Source organism: Podarcis muralis, chromosome 4, assembly GCF_964188315.1.
Source record: "Podarcis muralis chromosome 4, rPodMur119.hap1.1, whole genome shotgun sequence".
Lineage (NCBI taxonomy): Eukaryota > Metazoa > Chordata > Lepidosauria > Squamata > Lacertidae > Podarcis > Podarcis muralis.
The window spans coordinates 41,713,612-41,741,253 of NC_135658.1; the positions used below are offsets into that span (position 1 = coordinate 41,713,612).

General features: G+C 41.2%; 1 protein-coding gene across 8 annotated transcripts in view; it reads right to left on the minus strand.

Annotated features, from left to right (window-relative positions):
- POU2F1 (POU class 2 homeobox 1) overlaps positions 1 to 27,642 on the minus strand; it is a 97,651-nt gene that overhangs the window by 22,465 nt on the left and 47,544 nt on the right. For 3 of the 8 annotated variants that reach the window (XM_028726821.2, XM_028726820.2, XM_028726823.2), the window contains exons 2-9: positions 25,577 to 25,645; positions 18,532 to 18,626; positions 13,464 to 13,517; positions 10,253 to 10,372; positions 7,705 to 7,884; positions 4,072 to 4,198; positions 2,925 to 2,993; positions 355 to 449 (exon numbers count right to left, since the gene is read on the minus strand). In XM_028726821.2, coding sequence (XP_028582654.1) covers positions 355 to 449; positions 2,925 to 2,993; positions 4,072 to 4,198; positions 7,705 to 7,884; positions 10,253 to 10,372; positions 13,464 to 13,517; positions 18,532 to 18,626; positions 25,577 to 25,645 — 809 coding nt within the window. Of the gene's footprint in view, positions 1 to 354; positions 450 to 2,924; positions 2,994 to 4,071; positions 4,199 to 7,704; positions 7,885 to 10,252; positions 10,373 to 13,463; positions 13,518 to 16,910; positions 17,006 to 18,531; positions 18,627 to 25,576; positions 25,646 to 27,642 lie in introns of those variants that run through there. The other 5 variants (XM_028726825.2, XM_028726824.2, XM_028726826.2 and 2 more) reach the window with 3 other exon arrangements.

A 27,642-nucleotide genomic window follows, 5' to 3' on the forward strand; every position in this document is an offset into this window, starting at 1 on the left:
ATCAGGTGGACTTAGGACTGGTTCAGAAGTTGCATCAGAAGTTGCATCTAAGCACAATTCCTATTCTGACAGTAGCTAGACTTCTAATCACTGCTTTCCAGATGCGTTAATACATTTTCCAGTAATTTCTTGATACGTAAAATATAGCATGACACATACACACTGTGCTCAACATTTTCCAGCGCAAGTGCAAAGGTTTTTAGAATATGTCAACAATCTCTTAAGTGAGAAGTAGCCACCAGTTCATTGTCTCTCTAGAATAATAAAATGGACAACTTTTGCTATGCACCATGGCCTGAATTCTCTCATCCTACCCCCACCAAGTAGGAATAAGAAAATTTATCGAAAACTGACCTGAGAAGTGAAAGTGATGCTTGGCTGAGACTGCAGGAGGTTGGCTTGGCTTTGCTGAGGTAGTTGCGTTAAGAGATTCTGCGCTTGCAGGAGACCTGAAAGAGAGGAGACATGAATTTTAAAAATTACATAAATGCTCTTGATCAAACTGATTTACTGCAGTATGGTGTCTTATGGGCACAGACCATATAGCTCCTTAGTATTTTATGCAGATGTCTGCTGAAGGAAATCTATTTCAAGTATATCATTTCCCAAAAAACCAATGGAACTGAACTGCTTACTGGGCTCTTGCAAGATCTACCAAAAGCCAGTAAGCAAGTCTTACAGCTCAGAAGCTCTTTCTGCACTGGGAAAATGCTGTGTAAGAAGAGCTTTTAAGCTCTTGCCTTCTGTGCTTTTAATTTGTGTGATTTCAACTGACCAGCCTCCAACCGGGCAAAGTTGAAATCGTACAAGTTAAACGTCCATAAGTTACCCGTATTCAGAGGAGAGAGGGATAGAAATAGGCATTGAGAGTGCAGGGGCACATGATAGCAATTCAAAGGTTTGAAGCACTGTAGGGTAACACATGTGCTGAAGACACTATGTAGAAGTATTTATATGATAATGCTAGAAGACAAGCTAAGTTAGATGACAGAATAGATACAGTGGGTATAATGGAAACTTGGTGGAATGGAGAGTGCCAGTGGGACATGATGACCTCTGGATACAGACTCTATACATGGTCTAGAACTGAGGCTGCTCTGTTTAACAGAGAGAACACAAGTCCAACAAGCTAGAAACCCCAAAAGGGGCAGGTTCCTTCACAGAAATGGGGGGGGGGCATTATACAGCTCCCAAAAGTAATTTAGCACTGAGGATCCCCCTGACCAAAATGCCCAGGGTAATCTTGAAATAAAGGATTAAATCAAGGAGGCATCCAAATGAGAAAATGCTACAGTAATGGGAAATTTCAGTAACCCACGCATATAATGGGCTACATGCATTTTCTAGTAATAAAAAAGAAATAAAATTTCTAGATATCCTAAATGACTGTTTCCTAACAGGTGGTCATTGTACCAACTAGAGGGGTGGCAACCCTGGACTTAGAACTTAAGCGAAACTCAGGACCAGGTGGAAGATGTGTTAAGCAGATTGGAAACAATTACCACAATGCTATCAAATTCAACATATATTTAAATTGCCAAGAAAATCCAACACAGTCACATTTTATTTCAAAGGAGGAAACTTTGCCAAAATAAGGTGATTGGTAAAATGGAAGCTGAAAGTCAAGAGGGACAAGTCTCTCCAGAATCCCCAGGGTTGTTCAAAACCACAATAATAGAAGCCTAGCTAGAATATATTCCACAGATCGGGAAAGGTACCACCAGGATCATTAAGATGCTGGTGTGGTAAAGAGCAGAGTCAAGGAAGCTATCAGAGGTAGGAAGGATTCCCTCAGAAAATGGAAGTCTAGTCCAAAAGAAAGGCAGGCAGACCAATAAATAATAAACCAATGAAACCAATAAATGATAAAAGCAAGGATTGACAAAAATTATTTAATTACATTCAAAGCAGGTGGCTGCACAGGGAGGTAGTCAGGCCTTTGGATGACAAAAGAGCCAAATATGTGCTAAATGAGTAAAAGGAGATTGCAGAGGAGCTGAATCAATTATTTGTCTTCACTGTGCAAGATGTAGGGAAGACACCTGTGCCTGAATAAACTTGCATGGAGTTTTGTTTTTTTAAAGAAGAAGAAGAAGAAGTGAGGCAAATGGTGGTGACAAGTTCTAGGTCTTTTTCAGAAATTAGAAACTGAAAAATCATCCGGTCCAGATGGCACCCAAGAGTTTTGAAATGTGAAATTGCTGAACTTATAACAAAAATATGAAAACTGTCAATTAACCTCCATACCTGAGGACTCGGCAGTGGATTTTTAAAAAAGGATCTGGGGTGGGGTTGGGGTTCCTGGGAAACTGCAGGTCAATTATCTTAACATCTGTTCTACAAAAACTGGTGGAAAGAATTGTTATGCCTTGCTGAAGCAGAACCAGAATAGTTTCTGCAAGGGCAAGTCCTGTGTTATTACAGTTCTCTCTTTGAGTATCAACAAGCATATAGGAAGAGGTGATCCAGTTGACATGCTGTCTTACTACCTCAAAAGTTGACTTAATAATTTCAAAAAGCTGCAGGTAAGTATCTCACCCAAGACTCCTGAATAAACTTAGCAATCATGGAGTAAGAGAAGTCCTCTTATGGATCAGGAATTAGTTAAGAAACAGAAAGTAGAGTAGGAATACATGGACAGTTCTCCCAATGCAAGGATGAAGAAAGTGAAGGCCAACAAGGATTGAGGCCTTTGCTTTTTACTTTTTAATGACCTGGAGTTAGGGGTGAACAGTGAGGTAGCCAAGTTTGCTGACGATACCAAATTGCTGAGCTCCAAAAGGATCTCTACAAACTGGGTGAAAGAGCAGTAAAACGGCAAATGCAATTTATTGTAAGCAAGTGTAAAATGATGCACATTGGGGCAAATTTTTACCCCTCATTTAACATATAGGCTAATGGGGTCTGAAATGGCAGTGACTGACCAGGAATGAGACCTTGAGGTTGTAGAGGGTAACTCGATGAAGATGTTGACCCGACCCAGTGTGCGGCAGCTGTGAAAGAGGCGAATTTCATGTTAGGGATCATCACGAAAGGGACTGAAAATTTAACTGCCAATATCACAATGCTGTTATAACAAATATATGGGGAGACTACACTTTGAATACTGTGTACAGTTTCTGGTCACCTCCCCTCAAAAAGGATACTGCACAGCTGGGACAAAAAATTCAGAAAAGAGGGAACTAAAGTGATCATGGGGTTGGAGTATCTCCCCTGAGGAAACATAAAGGGATTTTAAGTTTAGGGGGGAAAGATGAGTGGTGGGAGTGGGGACGTGAGAGCGGTGCATAAGATTAGGTGTGTCATGGAAAAAGTGGCAGGCAGAAAACTCTCCCTATTATATAGTACTAGAACTCAGGGGAAGTCAATGAAGCTGAATGTTGGAACGTAGTGATGGCCACCAACTTTGATGGCTTTAAAAGAGGATTAGACAAATTCATGGAGGACCAGGCTATCAATGGCGTCTAGCCACGATGGCTATGTTCTAACTCTACGGTTGGAGGCAGTACGCCTCTGAATATCAGTTGCTGGGAATCGCAGGAAGGGAGAGTGCTGTTGCACTCAGGTCCTGCGTAGGGGCTTCCCATAGGGATCTTGTTGGCCACTGTAAGAACAGGATGCTAGATTAGATGAGTCTTTGGCCTGATCCAGAAGAACTCTTCTTATGTTCATTACAATCATGACACTCGAAGCACTCTAGCAATTGCAGAAAAGGTGGGACAGAATTTTTGTAAATGAATTTTTGTAGCTTAAGGTTTTAACCCAAATAAAGGCATATAGGGAAAAGAGGTGCCCTGTATACTCACTATTTCAAAACTGTCAAAAAAAGAAAAAAAGAGTACTATATTAAAGAAGGGAAAGGATAAGGATTCCTGAGAAGCCATGCCTGCATACTTATTGGACTTCTGCTCATGCCATGGATATATTCACCCAGATGGTCCCTACTCTATGGTAACAAACATCTTCCCTAAAATTTACATGCCTTAGTATTAAATACCTCTGGTTGCTTGTTTGCCTGCAACAAAATATCTTTATAAAGAACTTAAGTCCTTTAGGAAACTTCTTGCTCACCCTGCTGCCCCTGCGGCGTCTGTGAGATGATGAACTGTGCTGGTTGCAAGTTGGTTGTTGGATGCACCAACACAAACTGTTGCAGGTTGAGATTCTGTTGTTGGAGCTGCTGCAGGTGCTGCAAATCCTTGAAGAAGCAAAACGGAATTAAGAGTTTTTCAAACTTAAACAGGCATTCCCTCCCCTTCAAAAGCAAAACAAACCCATTAGGAAAAGAACCGTGATCCAAAATTCTTACTCTGCAAACACAGGGCATCTGAATTTAATAGCACATTAAAAAATGAACATATACTAATTCATAGAATCATAGAATGACCTGGAAAAAGTTGCTAACGCAAAGGAACAACAGCAAAGTATTGATTTAAGGATGTAGTCCTCCTCTTGAGGTTTTCAGCATAACATCAATTTCACTAATAGAAACAAAATTTTAGCATCAGCAAATGTTGAAATTTTTGGCTGCCACGGAGCTCTGCTTGTCCCCAGGCTCCTTCAGTTTTTGTATCTGCCCTCCGCAGGTGATGGGGGCTTTGGTAGGAAATGACCAGTGCAGCCATCAACAGCCCACCAGGCTCATCAACCCTGCTCATAAGGAGACCTGCTGGAATTTTATGCCAGCTGCATCATACAAGCAGAGGGATGCTACTGGAAATCTGCCTTTGCTTTCTCATACATCTGCTTCCAGGCAAGCAGCAGCTATAAAACAGTGGTGAGAGAAAGTATATACCATCTCCTTCCTCTTGGCCCTAGTCTGCCCCACCCACAGAAGTGGATCCCACAATTGTTTATGTGGGGACATGTTCATCATATGGGAGGGGGAGGGGAAGTAAACATGGAACAATATGGTGTCTGGGCAGTAATCAACCTCAATCTATGGCCATGTTTCACACATCAGAGAATTAACTCTCGGAATCCTACTGACTTGATGGCTTTTGTAGGTCTGGTAAGAAGCCAACAGACTCAAAACACTAGCCCATTGTACCACCATGATAAAAAAGAGATAGCAAGAACTTGAGTGGTAAGAACATATTATGAAAAATGAAAAACAATTTCCTCGCAGCACGCTAAATTGTGTTTTGTTATGTACCTTATATCCATCAGGATGTGGTATAATTTGTATTAGCTCTGTAAACTGCCTTACCAGTAGGTGAACAGAGAGCTATAAACACTACTATATAAATGTTAGGAAAAAACCCTGCTAGCATTTATTCCATTTATTCATATTCTCACAGAAGATTTCTTGCGATGATCGCAGCTAGAGTTGTGTGTGCAAAATCAGTTAAATATAATGATGTGTCTGAAACGGAGATCAGGTCAGTGAATCAATTATTCAAGAACAGGGCTATAAAAACAAACAATTATTTGGATAATGTAGTTATAATAGTAATCCAAACAAGCTAAGCAGGGCTCTGTTGTAAGCGATTGATGAAGTCCATGTACTCCAATTTGCAGTGGAAAAAGTGACGGACTTCAGATATATATATATATATCTCTCTCAGCAACCCTATAAGGTAGGTTAAGGTGACACGTAAGGAAGTGGTCCTAAGTGACCCAATGAGTAGGTAACTGAACTCAGGTCTCCCAGGTTTAATTATAATACTACACTGGCTCTCAACTTTCATTTTTGCTCCTTGTGACCATGGTCTACCAGAATTATTAACTATACTTATAGGCCACTCAAAAGCAGAGTTCACATGGAGACTTGCAAGAAATAAAATTATTAAAAATTCATTAGCAATGCGCAGCATACAAGTCCAAGAAATTTAACTTTACATTGATTTCATATACATCTCAAAGTGATTCATACCATACACTAAAAAATCACTAAGAATAGGCTTAAAAACAATATAAAGGTAAAGGTACTCCTGCCCGTACGGGCCAGTCGTGTCCGACTCTAGGGTTGTGCGCCCATCTCACTTATAAAAACAATATACAAATCAACTAAAGATAGGCAAGAAACCTAGTTCCCATCCCTACTCACACCCAGCTGGAAAAGCTTGTTGAAACAAGAATGTCTTCAATTGTTTCTGGAAATTACAAACAGAGGGCACCTGCTGTATCTCAACAATGATCCTGTTACACAAACAGTCACACTGAAAACCCTGCAACATATTGTCATGGCTAGAACTTCTGATATTTTTAGGGTTTCAAGAACAGCCCCAATTGCAAAGAAATAACTTGCTGGGCATATGGAGGGTAAGGCAGTCTTTCAAATAACTTGGTCCAGAGATGCTTAGGGCCTTATACATTAGTACAGAAATCTGTATTGGCTGCCTGGACTGGAAGCAGCTTGGCAGCCAATGCAGATTCCAAAGACAAGGAGATATATGCTGGCAGTAGTCTGCCCCCACGAACTGGTGCATACTTCCAAGCATCTTGTTTATGTTGGCAGGCTGCAAAAACTGAAACTGATCTCACAAAAAGGCTTAGTGGATGACTGGAAATCTCACTTGGAGCTGCATAAATCATGGAATCAAGCACATTATGGAGGTGAGTGACTTCATTCTCTAAAGTGTCTAGAAAGCAAAAGTCCCTGGGGGCTCCTGAGCTCCATTCACTAGTACAGGAGTCCAGAGCCAACAGACCACTCTGAAGAACTCTGCTATGTAGTTATTCAATGGTGCAATGGAGACAGTGAAGTAGGCCCTCCTTGCTGCTTTCACTACTGCAAAGTAGGCATGATTATGTGCTCTAACACAGCATTTGAGAGGATGCTCAGAAGGAACCATATCTATGGCCCTCCACATCTCACCATTCCCCAGTGAAACGAGGGCCTTGGCAGGTTTGCCTGTTTCACCCATCAGAAAATACCTATAGCATTCAGGAATCCCTAAGTGGTCCACCCTAATTGGTCCTCCACCCCTGCAGGGGGGAACTGGTGTCAGCTCAAGCTTCACCAGGAAGTGGTCTGATGATGACAAAAGGGGCACAGAAACACCTCCTCATTTCCAGGCATCCAACCTCACCACCAGGAGCAAAAACCAAATCAGGAGTGTGTTCTGCATTGTGTGTCAGGTCAATGATCACTTGAAACAACCCCACGGTTGCCATGAAGTCCTGAGTTGGATCAAGAACCAAACTGCATATGTGAGTCTCGTTCAGATTTAACAGCCGAATCATGGTTTGGTTCTTGTGAACAGCTTTGTGCCCACAACCTCCCTTCAATGTCCTCTCTCATTTCTGGGTTTGAAATACTACATTTTATTACCAAACCAGAATTAGAAACTCATTTCAAACCATGGTTGTCTCCAAACCAGAATGGGGAAATAATGGTATGCATAAACTTTAATTTACCCACTTTGGATGTCACACCAAATTGTTGCTTGCAAAAATCAGGAAATGAGGAAAGCAAGTGGAGTGGAAAGAGCAAGTGCTCAAATGTAAAAACTGTTTATAAGAGCCAGATTATTTGACCTGAATGTTGCCATGCCTGCATTTTATAAAAGGAAACTTGTAGCTTTCAGTAACAGGGATGTGTGGTCTTTGGAAATCAGAGGACCAAGCAGACTATGTTGCCAAGGTATTCAAAACACTGCCTTGTGAGCCCTTATTCAGTTGCACTGCGAACAAAAGAGTAACAAAAGAGACATATTAGGGCAGGCCAACATGATCAATGGTTCGAAAGACAAAGCTCACCTGTGCAATTTGTATCGGTTGAGATAGAGGGATTTGTGTCATGGGCGTTGCAGCAGAAGCTGAGATGGTGGCGCCTGCAGCATTGTGCTGCTGACTGGCTGAATGCTGCACTGCAGCTGCCAGCAACTGTGCCTGTGCCTGTTGTATCAATAATTGCTGCTGGGCTGGTGTTAATGTGAGCTAGGAACAAGGTTTAGGACAGTAGTTAATAGCACGAAACATCATCCCTTTTACAAACCATCGCTATTTATTTCTGACCAGTTGCCTTCAAACAAGCCACCGTATACAGGGAGCAGATGTTTATTCCAGGTAAGATAAAAATCAACCAATCTATCAACCTATATTTCACCTCATCTAAATGGTACTGGCATAAGCATTGTATCATTGTGACCACTGCATTATTGTGGCACTGCTTCAATATTAATGTGAAAAAGGTAATTAGCTAGCAAGCAATGGAAAGAAACAGCACTGACAGGAAATAGCAAGCAAAAGAACAAGCCATCACTGACAGGCTTTGAAAGGAAATTTACACCCACCAGAAGCAGAAGCGATTAGCCAGATGAATGAGAAATAGCAATACTGGCTGTGGTTACCAAACAAACTGATAATACTCCAGCTGCTTCACATTAGCATGAATCCCTGGCATGTTTCATCATTTCCATTATGCCTTAAGATATAACTGAGGAACATGTGCACCATTTGTTCCCCTCCAAGTCAACCCCCCTCTTCCGTCTGTCTTTTTGTTTTGATAGGATTGAGCTGGTAGGTTGACATCTCTGCAGGTTTCCAAACACACATTATCTCTATGAAACAGGTGGCGTTAGACTCCCTTCGATACATGAATATTCTTCCCTGTTTCCGTATAGAAAGAGCCCTTACCTTCAAAGACCTGGATCTAGTTTCAATGTAGCAAAGAGCAGTTAGGCAAAATGACATTTAATGTATTTGGACTAATTTTTACTGTATGCTTATACAAAAGTGCTATAAGTAAAAGCCATGAAAAAACTGTATTCAGATTACAGTAAAAGCCCACTACATATGGAAAACAGCCATTTGTAGAGCTTTAAGGCGAAGGATCTGGCATAAATAGAAAACACGGCCAGTCAATATTGACAATACTAAGGTAGACAGACCACTGCTCTGAGTTGGTATAAAGCAGTTTTCTATATGTCTATAAATAGAACTAAATTCAAAGCAGTGTCATTTGATTTACATGTTACATATACCTTTCAGAGATAAATAATATAGGGAGAAAAGTCTCTGATTAACTGCATGTCTCAAATATTGAAAATAGCAGAAGTGATTTTTCAGTTTTTAGTCTCCCAAGTTGTTGTAGCATACTTTTTTTTTGCAACTGAAAGAAACACTGATAGCTTACATAAAGAGTTCTCCATCCAATGAGAACTGTTAATAGCTGGATTTAAACCTCATTTTGTGTATGGAAAAGGAAATTTCAGCAAACATAAGAGTGTGGTTATATCAACAATAGCACTGTGGTAAAATGGTTGCTCAAATAGTCATAAATATGACCAAGACATTGTAACAGCGATACTAACTTCTTTTCCCTCTTCACTGTGACTAGGAGGTCACAGAAGAAAGCAAATATGGAGCAAGACAGGGGTCAGTAACCTTTTTCAGCCGTGGGCCGGTCCACCATCCCTCAGACAATGTGGTGGGCTGGACTATGTGTTTTTTTTTGGGGGGGGGGGTGAACGAATTCCTATGCCCCACAAATAACCCAGAGATACATTTTAAATAAAAGCACACATTCTACTCAGGTAAAAACACACTCATTCCCGGACCGTGCGCGGGCCGGATTGAAAAGGCGATTGGGCCACATCCGGCCCATGGGCCTTAGGTTGCCTACCCCTGGAGCAAGACAAACACTCCCCCCACCCCCAAAACTAATCTAAAAGAAGAAATTTGCTATAATTTGTTGACTTCTTGAATCAACATACTGTGTTAAAAATCACCCTTATACTCATCAGGAAAGTACAGAAATAGCATCTGATATGGTAGGTTTCATATTGTATATATCAACTTTCCAGATAGATTACACAGCGATAACCACTATATCAAAAATAAAATTACAGAATTTAAAAACTACCCCCCCATCTACAATTGTATCAACTAATTTCTAATATATCAACCTGATTTCTAAAAGATAGTGGTGGCAGGATTAACAGAGCCTCCCTAGATAGAAAGTTCAAAGAAGGTAAGCTACAATAGAGAGGGTTCTACTTTTGCTCCTGAAGACAACTTTTCTCATGGCACGGGGACATAGCACAAGGTCTCCTCCTGCAAATCTCAAGAGATGTGGCAATTTCTCCAGATAGGCTGAACTCAGACAGTATAGGCCTAGAAGCAAACAGGTCCATGGACTGGGATATCATAATCCACAGCATCAAGTGCCACTGAGAGACCCATAAAACCAATAGGGAGATTTTCTCCGGCCACATTCACCTGGAATGATAAAGCAACAATCTACTCTGTCTAATACAACAACATGAGTTGGTGGCTCATTACAATTCACTTGGACTCATCTTACCCCAGTGATCTGTCCTCCGGCCAGCATGAGCTGGGTCTGGGGTATGGCCGCCTGTACTGAAGGCTGCTGGGAAGGCTGGCTTGGCTGCTGACTGTCCCCAGATTCTTCATTAGGTTTAGACTAGGAAAGAAAATATACAAGCTTTTGTAGAACAGAATGGGTATCAATGTGGACACAGCCATTTTCATAGTTTATTGTAATATGAAGAGGGATGATATTAACAAGATTTTTGGTTATCAGTAAGATAAAAAGCTGCTTATTTCAACAACTTGTTTTCATAGGTAACTGTAGATAACAGGTGGGGGGAAGAAATGCAAATTTGGTATTGTAGCCATAAGCCAATATTTCCACGTATCAGAATGGAAGAAAAAAACGCTGCTGTTACAGTGGTGCCTCGCAAGACGAAATTAATCTGTTCCGCGAGTCTCTTCGTCTTGCGGTTTTTTCGTCTTGCGAAGCGCGGCTATTAGCGGCTTAGCGGCTATTAGCGGCTTAGCGGCTATTAACGGCTTAGTGGCTTTAAGAAAAAGGAAACAAACTCGCAAGAACTCACAAGACGTTTCGTCTTGCGAAGCAAGCCCATAGGGAAATTCGTCTTGTGGAACGACTCAAAAAATGGAAAACCCTTTCGTCTAGCGAGTTTTTCGTCTTGCGAGACATTCGTCTTGCGGGGCACCACTGTACTTCAAATCATTAACAAAAACGGGGCTCGATTGTAGCTGGAGAGACACACAGGGCCTCCAGACACAGGGCCCCCTCAAAACACATATACATATGTTCAAGAAAATTTCCTATTTAGTGCTTGATTTGAAGACAGGGCCTTTAAAGTTTTAAGCTTTCCCATACTACAGACAGATCTGCACACACTTGTACCAAACTGCCCAATTCCTAGTCAATGTGAAACTCAGTAATCAGTAGCATGCAAGTTTTGGATTAGTGCAGTAGATTTTTCTTTTATACATTTTTTGATAATTCATAAACATAGTATTTCAAACTAAACAAGGTACTAGCTTGAAAAACTTTAGATGCTGAATTGCATCCGGAACAAAAACAAACACTCACCATACATCTTGTCTCTAAGAAACAGAATTTGGTATTTATATAGGCAAACACATTTCATTTATTTAAAACCATCTTATGAAAGATGAAATTACTGTAGCCATGAGGGAAAAATGCAAGTGAGAAAGCACATGAAAAGGAAAAACAAGGAGAGGGGGTTTATGGTAATTAAAACTGCTTATGCAGAACATTAAAATTCTGCATAGATTTGCATATTTTCCACCACCTGTTTTGGGGACTGCAGAGCAGGCTAATTAACATAGAGGCTCTGATTAATTCTGCCAGTCATTGAGAGATAATTACAGCACAGGACTGTAAACATTCTGCACTGGAGATATAGCCTGTTTGCCAACATCTCTCTCAGGGACTCAAAGTTTGCCATGGCAACCAAGGCAATTTTCAGCCTCTCTCTTTTAGAGAGGAAGGTCACTATCTCGCCTCCTTTCAAAATTATCATATGTAACTAGGTGCATGTTCTAGGGGGTTTCAAGAATGCCCTACCCTAGTTCCTTAGCACTCATAGAGAATGACGCCACTTCACAATAATACTATTTTCCTTCCCCTTTGATGCATTGCCTGAATATTTTAATGAAAGGCAGTAAGCAGTAGATTATAACGCTTTAAGGCATCCTACTCCTTCCAGTCGGGATTCAGGCCTCATCATGGGACTGAAACTGCCTTGGTCGCACTGGTTGATGATCTCCGGCGGGCTAGGGACAAAGGTGAGAGCTGTTTCCTAGTTCTGCTGGATCTCTCAGCAGCTTTTGATACCATCGACCGTAACATCCTTCTGGACTGTCTAGAGGGCCTGGGAGCTGGGGGCACTGTCATACAGTGGTTCCGCTCCTTCCTCCTGGGCCGTGTTCAGAAAGTGGTGGTGGGGGATGAGAGTTCAGACCCCTGGGCTCTCACTTGTGGGGTGCCTCAGGGTTATGTCCTCTCCCCCATGCTTTTCAACATCTACATGCAGCCGCTGGGAGAGATCATCAGGGGGTTTGGGCTGGGTGTTCATCAATATGCAGATGATACCCAGCTCTACCTCTCTTTCAAATCGGAACCAGTGAAGGCAGTGAAGGTCCTGTGTAAGTGTCTGGAGGCGGTTGGAGGATGGATGGTGGCTAACAGATTGAGGTTGAATCCTGACAAGACAGAAGTACTGTTTTGGGGGGACAGGAGGTGGGCGGGTGTGGAGGACTCCCTGGTCCTGAATGGGGTAACTGTGCCCCTGAAGGACCAGGTGCGCAGCCTGGGAGTCATTTTAGACTTGCAGCTGTCCATAGAGGCGCAGGTCAGTTCTGTGTCCAGGGCAGCTGTCTACCAACTCCACCTGGTACGCAGGCTAAGACCCTACCTGCCTACGGACTGCTCGCCAGAGTGGTGCATGCTCTGGTTATCTCCTGCTTGGACTACTGCAATGAGCTCTATGTGGGGGGTACCTTTGAAGGTGACCTGGAAACTACAACTAATCCAGAATGCGGCAGCTAGACTGGTGACTGGGAGAGGCCACCAAGACTACATAACACCAGTCTTGAAAGACCTACAATGGCTCCCAGCATGTTTCTGACAGTTCCCTCACTGCGAGAAGCCAAGTTACAGGGAAGCAAGCAGATGGCCTTCTCGGTAGTGGCACCCACCCTGTGGAATGCCCTCCCACCAGATGTCAAAGAGAACAAGAACTACCAGACTTTTAAAAGACATCTGAAGGCAGCCCTGTTTAGGGAAGCTTATACTGTTTGATGGATTACTGTATTTTAATATTTTGTTGGAAGCAGCCCAGAGTGGCTGGGGAAACCCAGCTAGATTGACAGGGTATAAATTTATTATTATTATTATTATTATTATTATTATTATTATTATTATTATTATGCTTAAGCAGTCAGCTGCATCTTGCAGAGAACAGAAGAGCAACCAATTTCAGATTTTAACTATAAATCTTTATTATTATAAAGAAAAACCCGAAGTGATTAAAGTAAGGCCATGCTGACCATCTTATTTCAGCTCCAACTCTTGGGAGTTTTTCAAACATCTTTTAATGTCAAACAGGACTTCTGTACTGAACAACATTTGTTAATGGCTGCCAAACTCTCCCATTGGTACTGCAAAAAGAAAAGTTGAAAGAAAAAAAGGTTGATGCAGATGCAAAAGCACTTACCTGTACATTTAAGGACTGGGCAGCAGCCTGTAAACTTGATCCAGGGAGCTGAACCTATAAAAATGATGTACTTTTAAAAACACAAAACTGGAGAGAAGTAAAATAGCTGAAAAAGAAAGTATCTCTAGTTTTCGAAACACCTAAGACCACTGAGATAATTAGAATTTTAAAATATAATGCATTGATTCTGATCTAATGCCAGAACATGGTTTGCCCTAACTATAGCTTATACTCCAAATGATAATTTGCATTCCAGAGGTTCAGACAAACAATTATTTGGGGTTACTTTCTCCTCCTGCCTTTCCCAAGAATCCCCAGATATTATTCAAACAGTGGTCTCTTCAAAGATCCTTTAGTAAAAGGCAAAGGATTTATACGATCTGAAGAGAAACCAGAGTATATGAACTTTTCAAAAATCCTGGTTTGTTGGACATTCACAAACCATGGATTGATGGCTGGTGGTGCTACAGGCATCATGACAAGCCATGGTTTGGCAAGGTATCTGAACTATCCTGCTCCACCTTAAATCTTTAGGTGGAATCTTAACTTTGAATGTCAGTTTTTTACAAACAGAAAACTTTTGGGAGTAGCCACAGTTTATCCAGATATTGAAGGTGCAAAGTCAAGTGAGAAAAAAGGAATGCAACTTTTATGAAAAGGTATTCCAAAACAGATATGTTGTTAGTCTGCACTCCATGAGCTGTGACATAGTACTAATTCAACACTACCTTTTGCATAACCTAGGCAGAATAACAATACAAGGAAGTGTTATGCCATGTCTTCAAATGGTTCCTACATTTCTGGGTTTGGATTCTACAAGATTACAACATGCCATCTGTCACCAAGCAGGCAATTTGTCTCCAAAAAAGCTCCTATCTCCAGTGCCAACATCCAGTTTAATCTTCTGCCCTGTAGTATTCTGAGATAGCAACCATATTAATTAGAGAAAGGCTTCCAAAGCATCATCATGCACAGCTGTCTTAGAGAATTGGCTAGGTTAATAAACTACCAGTTTTTGGCCTTTTCAGCTCTTTTTGCAGCATAAGCTTATGAACAAAGGCCTCTTAGGTACTGATTGCAAAGGCCTAAAAGCCCATTTTAACCAAAGCCTGACCTGAAGTTGCTCCAAAGCAAAAACTTTCTGCTGTAAATAGTGCCTTGGAAAAAAAAATACTGCACAGGGATGGAATGATAAGGTGACTCTGGCTTGTTTTACCATGGGAAACTGCCAACTCAAGATAAACATATAAACACAGTAGCCACTTCAAAGTTCAAGATTCATTATACCCTGGCACTTGAGATTTAAGAAATATAGCATGCTAAAGTCAAAGACAGCTGTATGTTATCTTTTAGAATTTTTTGATAAAGAGATGAACGAAGTATTAAATAAAAGTAGTGGCTGAATCAGAGAAGCTTGAGAAAATAGAACAACTTTCAGTAAATATGTGTTGCTGCCTTTGAAAACTCTATAGCTACTGGCCATAAGGAGACTAGCTTCAGCTGCTCGACATGAACGCTGCTCAGGGTTTAGCTGCTCAGGGGTACAGAAGGTTTACAAACGGCCTTTTAAGTTTCAAAATTAGTCAACATGCAAGAATTAGGGGCAGAGGGTGGTGTACACTCTTGACAGGCAGATGTTTGGTCGAGAGGGTCAAACCGTTGGGTCAACTGTTGGACTGTGCATGAGTGATAATGATATGTGAAAGGCATGCATGAATAGTGTTATAGAATCAAAGAACTGCAGAATTGGCAAGGACCCTGAGGTTCATCTCTTCCAACCCCCTGTGATGCAGGAATAATACACGACAGATGACCACCCAACTTCTGCTTAAAAATTTCCAAGGAAGGAGAGTCAACCACCTCCTGAAAAAGTCTGTTCCACTGTCCAACAGCTCCTACTGTCAGAAAGTTTATCCTGATGTTTAGTTGGAATCTCATTTCTTATAACTTCAAGCCATTAGTTTGGGTCCTAACTACTTTAAAGGTAAAGGTACCCCTGCCCGTACGGGCCAGTTGTGTCTGACTCTACGGTTGTGCGCCCATCTCACTTAAGAGGCCGGGGGCCAGCGCTGTCCAGAGACACTTCCGGGTCACGTGGCCAGCGTGACGAAGCTGCTCTGGCGAGCCGGCACCAGCGCAGCACACGGAAACGCCATTTACCTTCCCACTAGAAAGCGGTCCCTATTTATCTACTTGCACTTAAGAGTGCTTTCGAACTGCTAAGAGTGCTTTCGAACTACTTTAGCAGGGGAAAACAAGCTTACTCCATCTTCCTTTATATATTTGAAGATAGCTATCATATCTGTTCTCAGTCTCCTCTTTACCAGGCTAAACAGACCCAGCTCCCTCAATTGTTCCTCATAAAGCTAGGCTTCCAGACCATTTATCCTCTTGGTCTCCCTCTTCTGAACATGCTTGTGCATATTATGGCCATCATGTCAGCATCACCATTCACCAGCCTATCTACTTTCCTCTTTCTACACACACATGCACGGGGACACACACACACACAAAATGCAAGCACACTGCACATTAAGGAACATTATAGGAACCAAGGCAAGTATAGAAAGATGAAAGAGTGAGACTATGCAAATATTTTCTTTTATTTATTTTTATTCCCCAAGGCTGCTAAGCAGCAGCAGCAACAATGGAAACAACATAATAAAGCACACAATTTATACAGCAGCATCAAGCAGCACAGCAAATAAATTTTAAATGATGCGAAGAAAAATATTTCACTACTCAAACCTAAGTGCAATGAAATTGCATTGGCTTTATTAGCGCTCTTAATACAATAACCAGCACTTTTAAAATAGGCTTTGAAATGAACTGGAAGCCAATAAAGCAGAAGTTACCTGGGGCGGGGGGAAACCTCTGATATTTTGCACCAACTGATTTCTGAATACTTTTTCAAAGGCAGCCCCATGCCAAATGCAAGTAACGCAATATGAAAGTGATTAAGGCACACCTGACATGTGTAGAACATAGCTAGATCTGCTTTCAAATGGTTCCTACTGACTTCAAATCAGGCAGATAAGCTGAAGTCTCAGTGTCGGTTAATAAGGGATCATATCTGACCTCTTAAGACACTGGAACCAGAAGGAGACATGTTTTTATCTCTGTGGTGTTTCGCCTTCATGGTATCCATAAGTTCATACGCTTCTTTTCTACTGTATTTATTTATTGCATTTATATACTGCTTTTTGACCAAGCTGCCCAGGGTGGTTTGCAATTTAAGATATTAAACATAAGCAAGCAGTACAAAATATTCACAGGCTGACTTTGGGAGCAGATGCAACTATCTTCTTGGCCTGGGTTTCCTGTCTGATGCTTTCTCTCAGGGCAATGTTCCCTAGTGGTTATGTGCTACCTAGCCTGGGCATATAAGTAAACGGCTGCCATTCATTCCTATGAAGAAGAGTATAAACCAATTTGGGGACAACAAACCTGCCTACACCCACAACAGGAACTTATGGGAAGAATGGGATGCCCCTCCTTCAGGCAACTCCAAGGTTATGGTGGACCAATGTTTCTCATCATCACTAAAACAAAAACAAAAACCCAAAGCACCAGATTCAAAAGGGAAAGAGGCAACACAGAGCACTACTTAAGCTGCTCTTCCCTACTTCAAATGCAACACCTGAGATGGGTGGGGAATGGAAACATTTTTCATCTGCTTCTCAGAGCCTGGAAACAATGTTTTGTTTAGGGAGGAGAAGCAGCAGGACTTGGAAACCTAACTTGTCTCTACCATGTCAGTAGATGCTATGATAGACAAACGAGTAGGCAGAGGAGGTGGACAAAGGGCTGGGATTCTCAGTTGCTTCCTTCTCCCCTCCCCAAGCTTGAAAGACTCTTATGGAGTCAAAATCTAAGACAGAAAACACATTAGTCACAGTCCTTTCAGATTAGATTGGTTTCAAGTTTTGTCAGGAAATTAGCAGGCATGCATACTTCCAAGTACAGTGGTACTTCGGGTTACAAACACCTCGAGTTACAAACACTTCGGGTTACAGACTCTACTAATCTGGAAGTAGGACCTCGGGTTAAGAACTTTACCTCAGGATGAGAACAGAAATCGCCCGGCAGTGGCGTGGCGGGCCCCATTAGCTAACGTGGTACCTCAGGTTAAGAACAGTTTCAGGTTAAGAATGGACCTCTGGAACAAATTAAGTTCTTAACCAGAGGTACCATTGTACTCTGAGGAAAGGACTCCCCGCCTGCAGAACTCTGCCCAGGCCACAAATACCCAAACCTACCTGTACAGCCTCCTGAACTGCTTTTGCCTGGCTATAATGTATAATGAAGTCTGTCCATGCCTCTCGTTTGCCAGAATGAATGATATTGGTGAATGGGTGGGGTGGATGTGAAACCACGGGCTTTTGTGTGGCTGGAAAGTTGCCTGCTGTGTGAAGGTAAGAGTCCCATCAATTGCTCCACCCACTTTGTCTCTACCCACATCTGCCTGTAGGCCTAATTGCCAATGACATGCAACCCCCATTAAGGGAACATGGCCCTCGGGCTGAAAAACGTTTCTCACTCCAGCTCTAAAGAAATGGATTGCTCTTGCTCCTCCTAGGTAAGAATATTCACATTTCTCAGAAGAAAATGGAAAGACAGACATAGAATGGTGAAAGCAAGCTCTATTTCCAGATATGCCTACCATACAGGTTGACACATAGAATGATAGCTTTGATTCTTTGGAAACCCATTTGAAAGTAGCCTACTAGTCCCATACGGTCAACTGGTCCCATCTATTATCCAGTTGTACAAAAAATGTCCATGTACTGTGAAATTATGTTTTAGGTCACAAAGACCTCTAAATGGCCATATGAGACACTGTGCAATGTGGGCCTACTCAGAGGGCCTGTAAATCATCCTTTCTTATGTTGAGATAGAAGACACTGCTGCTCTTTCTAAAGCTTTGGTAGCCTCTATGCATACCTCCAAAAGAAGACACCAACCTTGCACTACTTTGTTGTTTCTGGTTTTGCCGACATAGTGCGGAGAGAGAGAAACCCTTTATATTACCTTCCAAATTTCAGAATAAAAAGAAACAAATATTTACCTGATGAAGGTGTCCAAGGAAGGCCTGGGCTGTAGATATTGCCCCCGCGGCAGGCACAGTCTGTTTCTGAAAGTCCAGGCCATTTGTCTGTGTGCCTAGGGATGCAAAGAAAGATATAGTCTATTAAAATTCCCCTCAAAAGTCAAGTCTGAAAAATCTGTAGATTCATTCACACCTTTGTTGCCAATTTATCTACTTGTCAGCAAGAGCAGTAATTCAGGGCCAATAAACCTAAGTCACCACCTTTTCACCTTATCGCCCCCCTGGGCTCAACAATCAACTGGCAGTACCTTCAAGACATGTAGAATCAAGTAGAATCAAGACACCTGTTATGGTGGGGGGGGGGGAGAGAGAGAGAAAAGGGGCTAAGGCTCTATTAGAAAGATTTAGAAATGTTATAAAGATGAAAATGACAAGTTTAGCACGAGAGTAAATACTGGAAGAAAAGGATAAGACAAAATCTAACATGGCCACCCAAATTACGGGCTTGAAAAGAACATGAATAAAGAATACCACTGGGGTTAAGGGAGAAAAGGATAAGAGGAATGGAAAGAGATTAAGAATTTAGCATTGCTGAGCTTAAGTTCAATATGATGCTGGGTCATCCAAAATGTGACAGGGAAAAGCTAAAAGGTTGGCTTATGTCTAACAATGTAAGCCGGAGACAGCATGGAAGCAAAAATAGTATTGAATGTTGTCACTACATAAATGATATAGACTATGACAATATGTAAGCTCTGGTGTAATCCGACCTCATGCCTTCAGAAAGAAGAGGAGGGTGGGTTTTGTTCCAATACTGTTATTCCAATTCTAGAGGTTACCAGAGACAGAAGTCAGGCTATCCCTGTCCAGAAAGGGGCACAGCTGAGCCACTAGCCAAAGTGGATATAAGGCACTCTGCGCCACCAAGGTCACCTGAGCCTCAAGTGACACAATGGATCCAGATGTACACAAGAGCAGGTCACCTCCCACCCTCAAGTCTATGGAATTGCCCACTAACAGTGCCTTAGTCTAATCTAGATAGAGTTTCAGTTTATTGGCTCTCATCCATTCCATTATTGAGGCAATACAATGGTCCAGCACATCCACTACCACACCTGTAAAGAAGTACAGCTGTGTGTCATCAGCATATTGCTGACAATGAACTCCAAAACTCTGATGACCCCACTTGTGTAGATGTTAAACAGCATGGGGAATAAAATCGAAACCTGGAGAATCATGCACTGAAGGCTCTACAGGGCCAAAGGGCACTCCCCAAGGACTACCTTCTGGAAACACCATTCTAGTAGGACCCAAACCACCACAAAGTGGTGGTGCCATCCACCCCAAACTCAGCGAGCTGCTCCAGAAGGATACCATGGTCGATGTTATTAAAGCCATTGAGAGGTTCAGAAGAATTAACAAGGACATATTTCCCTGTCTCTCTCCTGACATAGGTCATCATACAGGGCAACCAAAGTTGTTTCTGTGTTGAAATGCGGCAGAAACCCCAATTGAAATGGAACTAGAAAATCAGTTTCCTCCTAGAGTACCTGGACATGATCTATGACTACCTGATCAAGAACCTTGCCCAAGAAGGGGTAGTGGCAACTGGCCAGTAATTACCAGTAATTTCTGAATCCAGGGAGGGTTTCTGGAGAAGTGGTTTACCACTGTCTCCCTCAAGTCGACAGGGACCACACCCTCTCGAAGGGAGGCAAGAATCACCTCCCTGGCCCAGCGAGCTGTCCCCTCCCTGCTAGTTTTTATCAGCCATGGGGGGCAAAGGTCCAGAGCGCAAGCGGTCGTGCTGACCAATCCATGCACTTTGTCCACATCCAGGTATGTTTATTTTTAAAAACCCTGTTCAGTGTATTATTCGGCTTCATACTGTGCTTGTTTTGATAAAGGAAGAGTCAATATTATGTAAGTTGCTATGCCTTAAACTCAGGATACTAATAGCATTTTTAAACATTAAAAATCTGATTGTAATAATGTACTATAATAGTGATCTCAATTGTCGGAGTGTTGGACCTCATGCATCTATGGATAGGACGACTTACAGACTTGGGAGAACTCAAATTCCCCTGCCCCCTAAGACAGTGCAATGAGGTCTGAACCTGCTCAGGATACTGCACAGGATACTGGCTGAATGTTGGGAGAACAGAAAATTGGGTGGTTGGTGGGATGCAACAGAGTATCCTGGAAAGAGGCATGCTGAATAGCTGCAGACAGCAATGCAACAAATTTTGTTGCAGGTCCACTTCCTCCTTCCAAATATATGGCAATATATCGGAGCAACGAGCAGGGAATTTCCCTTAGGAACATTTGGCCAGAGCCTATAAAAAACTGCAATGATTTCAAGAATTAGGACATACTAGTGATGCTTGGTATTAATGTGCTAAATAATCAGTTTTTAAATTACGCTGATTTAGAAAGTACAACTCTGTGGAATTATTCTATGGAAACAAAGACTGGGGTAATAGCCAACCAAGTCATACACAGAGTAAACTTATGAAAACAATGGGCTAAGGGTATCACCCTAGAAGTTTAATGTATCAGTCACTGGTATAGAATTTTAATTCTATCATTTGACCTACTAAAGAAGAGGAAGGGACCTGGATCTAGCTGGAGGACCAGTAATAAGTATTAAGCCACAGCTTTTCACCTAACTTTGTGTTGCACAACGTTCTAAAAAGTGTCTTCCCCTCTGGAATCCCACAGGCTCTGAGACTGCTAGTTAGAAAGCTGTGTGTGGTGGTTGTCCAATGATGTGGGGGTTCCTGCTCCATTGATGACTGCTGCTTTTAGGAGATAAAAAGAATAACCTACTTGGGGTTGTATTTAAATTAGGACATTGCTGCTTACCTGACAGAATTAACTACCGTTTCCTCCCACACACCCCATTTTGGGAGTTCTCCTGACTCTTCAGAGAAGATCTGGGGAAGGGGCAGGTGGAGGAGGGGGTTTCTGGTTATGTTAGAAGCATTGCTAGTGCAATGATTTAGTTGAATACAGCCCCAGGCTTTCCTAGCAGCAATCATAATAATGTGGATGCAACCTAAAAGGCAGTTAAATTGACATAATACCAATCTTCCATCATGGCCACCAGAAGATAACTACAATTTATCTTGGCTCTTACAACCTTGATAAATAATATCAAACAGCTCTAGAAAACTGGCTGAAATCTCTCCTACACAGTACACAGCTGTAAAAGCAACATTACAGTATACCCAGTGTTATTTCTCTAGAAAAAGAGCAACTCACCATGAACGCCTCCCTTGTTCTCTTATAATGACAATGGTGCCCACCTGAGAGGAACCAGAACTGATTTCCGGTCAGTTTGGGCTGAAAAAAAGCCCTGTGTATACCTTCTTGCTTCCCCATTGAACTAGGGATTAGTAACTGAAGGCCCATGGGCAGAATTCAACCTGCATAATACTACCAGATAAATATTTTAAATAAATAAAATAGGCTATTACCAGTTCTTTATTGCCAAAGCCACCCCAGTATTGATTACATTAAAATCAGTGCAAAATACATATAGATAGAATGAACAACGATCTGGTGAAGAATTGAGTCTTCAGCTGGTGCAAAATCCTCAACAGAGTTTGCACGAACCTTATATGAGAAAGGAGGGAGTTTTATAATCAGGGCATTGCTACTGGTCCTAGAGATTGTGTCTATGTTTACACTTCAACTGGCACTTTAAATCAAAGAAGGATGCATAACAATTGTGTAACTTTTCAGCCGTGTTCGTACCAGTTAGGACAATAACAGGTAAACAGGTAGGGGAAAGTGGGGAAATAACATTTCCTAGTCCCATAATACTTCTACAGCTAATTTCAAGGAAAGACTTAGCAATGTTTCCACCTTTTCTCCCCACTCTCCTTTTGCAGCTTAACTCTTACTAGCCCAGTCTATTTGAGCCCAGGTACAAAGTTATGAATCAGTCACAATTCAACTCAACGAGTAACATCAATGTTGGTGATACTTTCAAGGACTGAAGGGAGGAGAAAATATATTTCTCAGAGCTGAATAATCTGCTGACCAATCAGGCTGCCTTACATTACACTAGACATGGGGAGGGGGATTTCAGCAGCCAAACCCAGCTCTTCCAGCTTCTATATCTGACAGGGAACTTCAGACCCAGGGACCAAATATTGTTCCTCAGGCTCTACCTGGCCCTTGGGACATTTCTTATGTCATGACCCTGCCCAATCCTTATTTTGCACTATCCTCAAGTACTTTCAAGTTGTCTGGAATGTGACCTTGATCTACGATAGTGAGTTTTGCATGCCTGGACGGAAAATGTCTGTGTTTATGTGCAAACCTCCAACTTTGTAAGGCTTGGACATAGCCTACTGCAAAAAGGTAACAGTGGTATCTGGGCACTTTTGCCTTCTGTCCACCAGTGGCATGTAGCCCCTAGAAGGCTGCCTACAACAGAATGCAATCCTCTAGCTGAAGGGCCCCCCTCCTCATCCCTGCAACTGAATGCTTCAGAAGTAATATATAAACTATAACAGAGCAGAGGCAGCTGCACTAAGGGAGAAACTGGCTGCTGCCAAAACAGCAGTGCCAGGTTGAATCCTCCCTCCTACCTTGCATAACAAATACAACAACCTCCCTTGTTCTGAGGTTATTGCTCTGCATTTTTCTGTTCCTACTCCACATTGTTAGTTAACATCCGTACAAAGATCACACACAACGTAATGACAAGAGGGCAAGGCATATGTTGTACTATATCTTATGGGGGGTGGAGGCACAGCAGCCTCATGACACTTATGACATGTAGATCTTCCCTAAAAGAACACCCTACAGCGAGTACACTAAAATAACTCTAGAATTAGATTGTAAATATTCATGTAGTTCACATTTAGGGCTGGTCATGTCTAGGTATGCATCTTCTATGTCATTCTCAATGAATGTAAAAAGTTGTCACAAATGCAAAGTGAACACCATATGTGATTGTTGACAATTGTTCATCCAATCCTAGGATGATTCAGGAGCAGCTAAATGTATGGACTACAAGTCTTTGTAATACATGAAAAGGCTTTTCTCCACAATATTTATAAAATTGCTAACTTGGCCAGTGGGAAGGTTCAATTTGTAATCTCAAACCAATCTCAAAATATTTCAAGATAACAAAAGCAGAAAAACCAATGTACATTAGTTTGCCTTAAGCATATACTTAAAAGAAACTCAAACCAAACCAGGAGAACATTAGTAGATTGAATTCAAAACTACAATTTTCTTGAATTAAAATCATTCCAGAAAAATGTTCAAACAAATTTTCTCCTAACCAGTGGTGGTGGTGCATTTCAGGAAATTAGTCCCAAACAACCAACATTTATTTCCCAATTCAATCACTCTTGCAGTTGAAAGTATTTCTGCAACACCAATGACCTCATCATAAATATGTTTAAATTGTAATCCTAACACACAGGAAGAAAGTCCAAGAGAATATTGTGAGACATATTTGTGAGTAAACAGGTTAGAATGAGGTGGGAGCCTGCTTTCCTGGAATCATGGCTTCCTGTTCATTTTACTCGCGATGTGAATATTGAAAAATAATGTTTATGATAATGGATGAAGGAGTACCACAGTTGTTAACTAGAGACAAAATTACTGCAAACTCATTTATAAAAGGATAACATTTTCTCAATGAACCAACTACCTGTAAAACCTGTTTTCAAATGTATCATAAAGAGATTAACTAATACTTATATCTTCTTGTAAACTGCTTTCAGGGTTTTTCACAATCAAGTGGTGCATAAATTTAATGAAATAAAAATAAAATATCTTTCTTATCTAGCCTGTATTGGTACAAAAAGATTAAAAATGCAAAAACCACATTGGAATGGAATTACTATGAAATGAGAAAGTGGCTGTCATCCAGGGGGAAATGGTATGCCGTATGCTCAACGGAAATAGGGGACACAGTTACAATGTGAGAAAGAACTGGAAGCATGGAGAGGACATACAAGAACAGATGGCTCTGCAAACTCAACGATGGTAACAGATGTGCACACAAAATTAGGGCCCCATCCAAATGTATGGAAATTGCAGAAAGTAGATATTACCCTTTATGAACTCATATCACAACACCTCAATACTGTGTCAGTTTCTGTAAAAGCTAATCATTTTATATTTCAAAGGACACCAATGTCTTCAACAAATTTTTTTGGGATGCACTGCTATCACTGGCAAAAACACTTCTGCAAGGTCATAAGCAGCCACAGAATTTCATATCACCATCTTGAATTCATTTAGGGTCAAGAGGCAGGGTATATTTATTCATATTTAGAAGGTTACATGATCCCCAGGGAAGAAGACGAAGGTATCCTGCTTAATGAATGAGCTGTGACAAATACAATATTGAAGAAAGGGCCAATTAAGAAGTCAAGGAAAATAAAACATCAGGAGCTCTAACGCAGATACACCAGTATGAGTACCTGGTAGCTGTACTAGGAAAAAAGATACTGGGAATATCTAGCCCTTAAGTCACAGCAGATCAGTAGCTCCTTGTACCCAGCTTCTACCCCATAGATAGTGGTGTTTTCATCCCTATCAGCAACACAAAAGTGCCAGGAAGTGGCTAACCAGTGTCACAGAATGCTGACTGCTTCCTAGATAGAACAGTCTCTCTAGTGCAAGAAGAAAATTCAGAGATGGGGATTTGATAAGAAAGAATATGAAAAGGGGATCTGCTAAGGCCAGCTCTTTGCTTGGAGGCTCCAGGACACAGTATCTATGATAATTACTAGTCCCCATTTACACAGTACCAATGTATAGGTCCCATACAAAACAAACACTGAGTAAAGAACTAAGAAGTAAGTGCTGTTTCATATACTTAGAAAACACTACTAAGGCTGCAACCCTAACCCAACTTACCCGGGAGTAAGACCCAGTGAATTCAATAGGACTTATTTCTGATTATACACAGTTAGGATTTTACTGTAACATACCATTCTTCAATGTATTATAAAACCAGACCAGAATAAAATTGTCCCTTCCAAATCCATGAATTCATTAGGAAATCACACCATTATTTTATTCTTACCTGTGTCCCCATCACCACTCTCCATTTTTACAGGTTTACTGGTTTCTGACGGAGTGTTCATTCTTGAGTCTGCATTAGAAGCAACAGAAAATATGGTTTTAAAAATCCTACTCACACCGTCCTCTTTACAGCACAAAACAGGACATTTTATATTGGTGAACAGGGGGCACTATAAACTGACCAAACTCAACTGATGGGTATGGACCCTGAAATATCAAAAGGAAATTAGGACACAGCAATGTATCACTGTAAAATACTATATATTGGATATAGTCAAAAAGCTAATTGAAAAAGGCGTACTTGAGGTGCTTCATAAAAACAGACCAATTATGTTTGCTACATTTAGAAAAAATAGTGTCCAAACCTGAAGGATTGTATTAAAATTTCATTTGGATTATTATCATAATTTTTGTCTGAATTCTTATAAAATTTCCCAAAGTTCTGCTTAGACCTCTGATCTGCGTCTCCTCACCCACCCATTAGGTGTTTCCAGTGGTGCTGCTAGATCCTTTTCTAAACAGTACACAGGCATGTTGCCATGAGACTTCCATGCTACCACTATGTGATTACATCACTATGCTAAACTGAATATGATGGTGCATGATGGTGTTCAGGTATATATAATTCATTGTATCAGACCAGGAACAGCATGGTGATGTCATTGTGCAATGGCAATACAAAGGCAATGTAATAGCAATAAACTCTTTACAAGACGTAGTTCTGGCAAAAAGAGAGACGCAACTTATCTGTTAAGACTTCTGAAACAGGATTTAAAAATGGAGGCTGGGGGATGAAAGGCTGCTGATAATAAGCGGCAAAAATAATCTAAACCACTGAAAACAATTTTGACAGGTCCTAGTCCTATCATTCACTGTGCTTTTGGTTACAGTCGTATCAAACTCCTTTTGCAACTAAACTGATGCTTGTTAGTATGGTACTGAAAAAAAGCCATTGCTGATGCCAACAGATTTATTCTCATTACAGAATACCACCCACTCTTGGTCTTCTCCAACTGGGATAAGCCTCTGAGTTTTTAATTACTACAACCCATGTGGACTCTTGTTGAATATTTTGTAAAAAAAAGGACACAAAACGTTCAACTAATTTTCTCCCTTGGAACACTGTAATTAATTTTTGTAAAATTCAATTTTTGTTGTAAAAGTTACCTTTTTTGGGGGGGGGGGTGTTTCATGAAAAGCACCACCTTCCTTTCTTTTGCAGCTATTTTCTGTGCCATTGTTCACCTGACCTCTTGCTGAGTGATTTGGGGGTGGGGTTAAGCATGAAAAAGAGGGCACCACAGTTGTGAAAGATGCCATCACACTGATATACACATCCTGTTGAAAGTAATGCAGAGGAATAACCACTGTATTTGGATGCTCACGTGGATTGTGACTCAGTTTATGTGGATTTTTTCACATCATGAATTTTCACAAAGGTAATGGCTCCCAGTTTTGGTGCACTAGTTAACTATTCACATCAAAATGGATGACAAATCTCACAACACACAACCTTAAACTGGTTTGAACATTCTCCCAGACTTTTCTAAAAGGCTACTGAAGAAACTAGAGTTCAATAGTAGCTAGTTATAGAAAAAATATATTTAAGTTGCCATACTAAAAGAACAGCCATCGATAGAAACAAGGAGACGGGGTACTACATTAGAATTACAGCAAATATTCACTAGCAAGGCTGGCAGATCCAAAACTACAAAGGTGGTGAGACAGATGAATACATATATTGTGGCAGATGGCAACAGATCATGGGAATGAGCAAACCAATATGCCAAAAAATAGAATAAAATTGTGAGCAACGACCAGATCCAGAGAAGTCTGGACTATAAGTGAAAAGCGAAAGAAGAGGAAAGAAAGTTAAGCACCAGAAACCTGACTAAATTAATATAGTCAAAATAATTTGTTGCCTTTCCTAAACACACTTTAGCCATAATCCAGGCAAGAAAGTACTTCCAATTTTTAGATATTCCCCCATGTAACAAGCAATCTAGGATTTCCCCAGCTCTGCTCATAATTAGCAATAGCAGAAAGAACCCCCTTCAACATTTCCGA